This window comes from Daphnia pulicaria, chromosome 11 (assembly GCF_021234035.1).
Source record: "Daphnia pulicaria isolate SC F1-1A chromosome 11, SC_F0-13Bv2, whole genome shotgun sequence".
NCBI lineage: Eukaryota > Metazoa > Arthropoda > Branchiopoda > Diplostraca > Daphniidae > Daphnia > Daphnia pulicaria.
The window spans coordinates 615,081-623,098 of NC_060923.1; the positions used below are offsets into that span (position 1 = coordinate 615,081).

Consider the following 8,018-nt stretch of genomic DNA (forward strand, 5'->3'; position numbering starts at 1 on the left):
TGCTTGTCCCTTGATTTGCAATCCATTTCGTACCCACAAACCAGAAAGAATTTCATAGAAAGCAGCCTATAAAAAAAATTACAAAATGTTATTAGCCTACTTTATAGAAAAAAGAACAAGCAGATTTTTTTTTTAAATTAATTTAGTTTGAAATAAAATAAGAATTAAGGGTTGAACCAGTTTGCTCAATCGGCATTGGTTGGTTACGTAATGAAGCGAAAATAAATAAATATTTATATTTTTCATCTCTAGTGTAGTAGAATTTGAATTTTCAGTAAATCTTTTAAAATACTAATTAAAATAGTTAAATAAGAAAACTGGACGATTGCATCGACTAAATCCGTTATTGCTAGGGCCATTTTGTTAACAGCCTTCATATAATTTTCAGAATTTTGGTTTTATTCATAACAAAGTTTAGGGACGACGAAAAAATACGGCAATAACAGGAAGGGAAGATCTCAGATGGAAGCAGCAGTTCGACTTACTCCCCCCTTCATCGTCAAGGCCTTAACAATTCCCTCTGGCAACTGTAACGGATCATGTTGCACCAGATTTATATTGATTAATGATGTCGTGTTGTTCGTATTTCTGAGCTCTGCAGGTGTTCCGAACGTGCTGATTGAACGTTTGGCGTCTTGTGGGACTCGTATGGAGGATCCATGAGTTCATAGTGCGTTACTTTATTGTAATTGCATTTCCGTATACGTGTCATAAAATGTAACCTAATCATTTCTAGAACTGCGTAGTTAGACGTCAACTACGTGGCAATAGAAATGTTTGGGCATAAAAGCTGATGTTTTAAGTTAGTATTGGCATTGCTATTCCGAGACCAGACCTGAGTTATAGTTAGAACTGTCAGTTGAGAATAGCTAATATCAATCCAGTGTTCTTCCCTTTTCTCTTCCTATATTTGGTATGTACTCACTTCCTTTTTAAAACCAATAGGCCTACACCATTTACATTTTGGGGAAGTCGCCTCCGGCATTTCTACGTTCGTTATTATTTAGTGTAGGGTCAATCGCTGCGAAATCGACCAAAGATGGTTGCGACCAAGTCGCTGATTTTGTTTAAAATTTTACCAGTTATAGGTCTATATGTTACGTTTAATATGTGTAAAGGATTTTTTTTTTCATTAAATACAACAAAAGTTATGGAATATTTAATTTTTAATGTTTTTATTTTTCTGCGTTTTGCGCGTTTTCTTTTTTTCAGTTTAATTTCCTCAATTATCGTCATATATTTTTAAAAATTTGTTGAAAGTGAAATTGTAGTGTTAGAAACAAAGTTCACTTTTTAAAACAAAAAATTTAATTACAATTAAGTTTTTTTTAAAGAATTAAGTGTAAAATGGGCCCTTAAGTGTAATTTAGATTGCTAGAAACCTCCCTGAAATTTTAGAGATCCGATTATGCGAAATGAAAGTTGATATCGTCAACTATATTCCTTGAAAGAATCACCGAGGTTTTTTTAAAATTGATCATGCTGTGTCCATTAGCCATCCATCCATCCATCCATCCATTAGCCATTTTTAGGATTGTTTCGTCTTTTCTCGGCCATTTTTAAAATTGATCATGCTGTGTCCATTCAAAGATTAGCCATTTTTAGGATTGTTTCGTCTTTTCTCGGCCATTTTTCCTAGAGTGCGCGTCTTCAAATACCGCCAAGGGCACACAGCATGATCAATTTTAAAAAAACCTCGGCGATTCTTTCAAGGAATATAGTTGACGATATCAACTTTCATTTCGCATAATCGGATCTCTTAAATTTCAGGGAGGTTTCTAGCAATCTAAATTACACTTAAGGGCCCATTTTACACTTAATTCTTAAAAAAAAACTTAATTGTAATTAAATTTTCTGTTTTAAAAAGTGAACTTTGTTTCTAACACTACAATTTCACTTTCAACAAATTTTTAAAAATATACAACGATAATTGAGGAAATTAAACTGAAAAAAAGAAAACGCGCAAAACGCGGAAAAATAAAAACATTAAAAATTAAATATTCCATAACTTTTGTTGTATTTAATTTAAAAAAAATCCTTTACACATATTAAACTTAACATATAGACCTATAACTGGTAAAATTTTAAACAAAATTGGCGACTTGGTCGCAACCCACTTTGGTCGATTTCGCATGGATTGACCCATCAGCTGGTTTCCTTCCGGATTTTGATTTTGATTTTAAAAGATTTTTTATGCATGGATTTGGATTTGGATTTGATTTGAAATATTGTCTAAAATCCAAATCAAATCCAAATCCTTTTATGAAAATTTCCCTCGCAGATGTCGCTAGTAAGCTGAGACCTGAGACCTGAGCTTTTTCTTATTTTCTGAGGTTTTAAGCCTACCTAGTAGTAATCCACGTACCATGTGGGGATCATGCTCATGATTCTTTACTTTAAAGGTTTAAGACGCCATTTTGCTTCTGAATAGTGAATATCCTATCTGTAACTAGTTACTTTCGATTGGTTTATATTGATGTATGTGTAATTGTTTGATTCATTTTCATTTAGGCCTACTTTCACAGTTTCACAGTTGTAGAACTAAGTTTATTGGAAACAGAAGACGCAAAGCAGATAAGACGATGAAGCCGTTAATCAATAACAAGTTACTCGGTTCCTGTTTACTACTTTTGGTGTTTTTGCAACCCGCCTGGTCAGCCATCGTGGCTCGTGAAAAAGTCATAGAATTGATTCATCAAGCTCAAGCAGAACAGCGTTTGTTCGAACTAGAAGGAGAACTAGAAGGAACAGAGTTCGCTCAGCCGTTGTCGTTACAAATTGCAGTCATGCACGTAACAGATGCCTTGAATCGAGAGATGAATATACGAAATTGGCAGGCCATGCTGCGAGCTCTTGGTGGTGACCGTGAGATTCTAAAACGATTCGCGGAAATGCGACCTCACTTTGCCTCACTGGAAAAGAGACTCAACCAAGGACAAGATGGAGGTATCGAAGAGCAACTCAACGAGCTGGCTGCTCTAAACACATCGATGACAACGTGGACTCGTATCTGGCCGCAATTGCAAACATTGATACACACAGTCGGTAATCTACACGACTTGTTCGACCGCTTCCAACGTAACGCTACTGTCGTCAACAGACGTACTTTGAGCGACTATGCTGACACCGTTCATAGCACGGATGGGCTAACCATTGGTCAAGCTTTGATTTCAATCCACAAGGCTGTCTGCCCGTTCAGCATGGACGACGCCTACGACGATTACACGGAAAGCGAAAATAACAGCACAGATATCTGTCGCGGAGGAGTTCTGGAGACTTTGCAAACGGATATAACTCGGGTTCGAATGTTCAGTATTTTTACTATGTCAAGAGCAGTTTCAAACTAATCAAGGATTTGTTTATATTTTGAAATCAACAGGCCAACGATAGCTTTATCTGCTCTTTGCCCAAATCTACGCACCAACTCGTCTATGACCTTTATGCCCTTTTAACTTTGACTGACGCCAAGGGTTACGCAATGATGCAGTTCTCTTGGATGATTTTGCGTCTATACGGAAGAGGTACTGTTTAAGTCAAACAGACATAGGCCTAACCAGCGATTCTAAGCTGGATTTTGGGGGTTTTTCCAGGAAATAATTCCAACGAGACAGAAAAAGCTCGAGTCGATTTCGAAAAGCGCATGACTGAAAAGGCTGAAGCTGCACAAAAAGTGTTATCACAGCTATCCACTTGGATGTGGAAATGCGATCCACCCACAAACGACCAGATCGAGAACGAAACCTACATTCGATTCAAAGAATTATTGCAAGTAAGGCCATTGAGACGAGAAAAGTTAATAACTCCGCCTACTGATGCTTTCCTCTTTTTTTTCCCTCAGGGTTACGTTGTCAACGAGGTGGATCTCAATCAAGACAACACTTGCAAAGACAGCTGCTCCGCTTACACAAATACCCAAGAAAAAGGTTGCTTCGACAAAACAATTTGTGCTAGTTCACGCAGATGCTCCAGCGGCCGCATTTACAATTGCGATGTCATCGAAGCCGATTCAAACATTTGCGTCAACAATTCGCCCGGAAGAAGGTACGATTGGATCAAATACAAAAGTGGGAAAGTAATCGGTCAAAAGTCGGAATGCAAGGCGCCCAGCAACAAGAATCACAAAGTCGATTCGTGGTGGCGCTTTCTCTACCACTGCTCCTACTATATGTGCCTGTGTGATCAACCAGGGCTACATTCCGACCGCTACGTTAGCCTACAATGGACAATGGCATCTACTTCCAGAAACCGACTAGTAACGGGAGTGCGGTTCGTAAAAATTAACCGCATTCTTCACATCCAAATACAAGAAGGCGAAGCCCTACCAAGAGGTTCAATTAACGAATCAACGGTCCAATGGCTGCCTACACCGCCTCTCACTGTATTAAAGGGTCAAGAAGAATCGGTAGAAGATGGGCTTGGCTATGCCACTTTGCGCTATGAAGAACGAGCAATTGACCTGGATGATTTAGTTGCTCCGAAAGGCCACGTCGTTACTGGCTTGCGTTTCCGAAAACTGGGTGGACACTTGAATTTGGAAGTTGAAGCGTCGCCCATCGATTTTACGACTGGAGCAATCGACAACGAACGGGCCATTTGGGTATCCAACGACAACACTCCAGTCTCTCCAGAATTAAATCCGCGTACAAAACTTGCTCTTTTGTCCCCTGATGTGCCCACTCGTTCCTTAAAGCCTTCAGTTCCAGATTCAGCTTCCAATCAGTTCGTTGAATTCCAGGACTCATCATTGGAAAAGGACGTTTCTCAAAATACGGTGCCATTTATAGAATCTACTCCTGTAACCAATCAACCATCAACCTGGTTGACAGGAATCGGTATCTATCACAAAGGTCAGCCTGGATTTGGTGGGTACATCGCTCTCCGCATCGCTACTCTCAACTTTTCGCATTACATGATTTTCCCATAAAAAGAATTCAATTATACATCCGCAGACGGCAGTGCGTCCACAAGTGGCTATTTTTGGCCATTTTGGCTATTTTCAGTATGTCTGGCCATGTGGCCATTTTCCAGATTTTGCTAAAATTTTTGAAAACACTTGAGATTATTTAAAAAAACAAAAAATACCCTTTTCGTATTATTTAGTTTCATCTTTTTCAAGCGTTTCGGTTTGGCAATGTAGTAATATTCGGTAGTAGTAGTTAGAGATTAGCCAATATCAATCCAGTTGCTGTGAGTGTTCTTCCCTTTCTCTTCCTATTTTTGGTATGTACTCACTCCTTTTTTTAAAGCAATACACCATTTACATTTCTGGGAAATCGCCTCCGGCATTACATGTTCGTTTCTATGAATCTAAGTTTCGATCTTCATTTCTTGAATCTAGTAGTAGTAATATTGAAGTAAAGTGTAATACTTTTTTTTTAAAACAAGTTTGAAATCATCACAATCAAAAACGGGATTACAGTTACCAAAAATGAAGCAAAAACCTTGGCCATACAATCAGCGCAGCTGTCTGGCCGCACTTCATAAGGTGCGGCCACGGCCTGTATACAGCAATAGATGCAACCGATTATCAACGAGATTGATATAACCGAAAGTGCTGCAATGCCAAATGCATTAATTGTGCTATTGTGCGAAATGATGACTTCGGGTTCAACGGGAATTATAGTTCTCGTGATATTGGGTTGGGAGTTTATAGACTCCGATTGGGGAATGGTTTCAGAAATTGTTATCGAATTCGCGTCTTCAATAACAATATTATTTTCTTGTATGTCAGGTAAGTTAACGTCCGTATTCGTGGGGCACGGACTTCGGGTTGGGCATGCTGATATGGTAGGTTGGTGTGTAGCCAACATAACTATGAAACCAATCAAAAAGCCAATAGCAACAATAGATGAAAAGAACGCAACACATTTGGCAGGGTTCAAGGTATGTCCTTCCATTTTGATTTTGTAATAGCTTTTTGATTCTTACCCTTGAACAGCATCCCCTTTTATGCATTCGTGCAGCGAGTCAGCGCGTTCGCAGATCTCATTTCACCTGATTTAAAGTAGTTTTACCCCAATTTAAATATTAATTCAACATTTTTTTAAATTTGAATCGATTCCTTTGATTTATTCCAACATTTTTCAGTAGTAATATTGAAGTAAAGTGTAATACTTTTTTTTAAAACCTAGTTTGAAATAATTTTGTACAGGAATTCCCAACAGTTTTGACTTAGCAACTAGCGGTCAAAAAGAGAACTAGCGCTATCATTGGTTATTGTGTAACCGGTGTTACTATGGAGTTGAACGAAAAACTTGTGATTAGATTTAGTCGGATTTAGTATTGCATTTGAAGACTGTTCCAAATCAATCTCAGACAAAAAAAAATGAGATGTTTTGTAAACTACTACAAACAAGGGTTATCTGGAAGAAGATAAACTCGAAAGAGATTCTATTCCGTCCAACGTTAAATTGCTTCCGTGGATGCCTCAACAGGATTTACTGGGCCATCCAAAAATCCGTTTGCTCATCACCCACGGTGGACTCAACAGCAAACAAGAGGCCGTCTACCACGGGGTTCCGTTCATCGCTTTGCCCGTCTTTGCCGACCAGCCCATCAACGCCCAAAAGGCCCACGACGACGGGTACGCCGTACGCCATTCGACTCGTTTGGGACCATTTGACGGAAGAAATTCTTTTCGGCGACATCTAAGGTTTGGTGTTGGTCAATGAATTATTAGTTTACGAGTAATATCTCCATGTATGACTCTATGTGCTGAATGTTTTCAAAAAGGAAATCATGAAGGTCATGATTTCAACATGTTCAGGTATGTACATTAAAATTTTTGTACTCCCATTACTTCCTTCATTAAGTAATTATTTCAAAAATCTAGGTCACAGGTTGGAGGTGCATGTGATTGTGGTGATACTAGTGTCATGAAAGAAGCTGGTTTTTGTGAACGTCATCATGGTCCCCATGCTCATGTAGGGAAACCCATTCTGCCACCTGAACTGCTTGCTATTTCTCAAGCTGTAATGCCACTAATTATTTTACAATTGCTTCAACATTTGAGATCACACAGGTAAGAATTGTTTAATCCTTTCTCTGTGTTCACAGACTGTTTATACATATTCATCTTTTTTTCCAGTATAACAGACATTTTGGAAGATCAACTCCAATCTGTTCAAGATGCAGACTGTTTCATCACTATGTTGCATGACTATATAGTGGAATGGGAGCAGCTATGAGACATGTCATGACATCAGCACTAATTAGCCCACAAGTATGATCAATTGTTATTTTTTGAATAAAATCAATTCATTTGTACTAATTACTGTGATTGTATCTTTACACAGCTTTATGCTCACCTAACTGAAGTCCCTTCAGGTGATTCAGAATATGCTCAGTTTATGAAAGAGGCACAAAGGATGTATGAAAAGTCTCTAGAAAGTCTTCCAGGTCCTGAACCACCAGATGAATATAAAGGTATAACAACCAAAAATAAAAATGTTTACATGGAATTTTATTCGGTTTATTATTATCATCATCGGTTATACATACTACTGAAATTTTACTCAGAAATTACTCAGAAATTTTAATTCTGACTTGTTGAAACATGTTGGGTCTTGTATTTGTTATAACATAACATTAGGTAATAATAATATACGTTCATATGAATCTTAATTGATTAAAGGAGGGTGATTTTAATCCAATTTTAATAACTGCTAATAATGCGCAACGTTTGTCTAGGAGATTGTTAAATTTTTTTAGAGTGGAGGTTTGTAGAGGTTTCGTGATGAACTTTTTGCAGTTTTGGTGGCCGAATAAAAAGCAGAGGAGTAAGATTGAAATTAACAGAGAAATCAGAAGAAACAAAGTAAAAAGCGAAACATCGATGAGGCAGCGCTGGAAAAGGGAAAGCTTGCGCCAAACCAAACAGAGATGAGGCGCTCCTTGATGACGACTTACTCGATCCAGTAGATGGCTTGGTCTAGAAGACGGTCTGTTTAGTCACGCATCACAGCCGATTACTTGATTCATTCTTTCAATGTAACTGTAATGGATAAAGCCGGATAAAA

The 8,018-nt window shown here is 38.2% G+C and overlaps 1 protein-coding gene and 1 long non-coding RNA gene across 3 annotated transcripts; both read left to right on the forward strand.

Annotated features, from left to right (window-relative positions):
• Positions 1-2,752: 2,752 nt before the first annotated feature.
• On the forward strand, positions 2,753-4,956 carry LOC124315889. The gene is made up of 4 exons (XM_046781617.1): positions 2,753-3,299; positions 3,380-3,521; positions 3,591-3,769; positions 3,839-4,956. The coding sequence occupies exons 1-4, from the start codon at positions 2,787-2,789 to the stop codon at positions 4,922-4,924; spliced, it is 1,920 nt and encodes a 639-aa protein (XP_046637573.1). The 5' UTR covers positions 2,753-2,786; the 3' UTR covers positions 4,925-4,956.
• Positions 4,957-6,485: 1,529 nt separating this feature from the next.
• LOC124315962 lies at positions 6,486-7,808 on the forward strand. Of its 2 annotated transcripts, XR_006911735.1 has the most exons (5): positions 6,486-6,766; positions 6,833-7,021; positions 7,088-7,222; positions 7,296-7,425; positions 7,751-7,808. It is a non-coding gene; the product is annotated as an uncharacterized LOC124315962 (long non-coding RNA). The 2 variants fall into 2 exon arrangements; XR_006911734.1 differs by lacking the exon at positions 7,751-7,808 and having other exon boundaries at positions 7,296-7,733.
• The last annotated feature ends 210 nt before the right edge of the window (positions 7,809-8,018 follow it).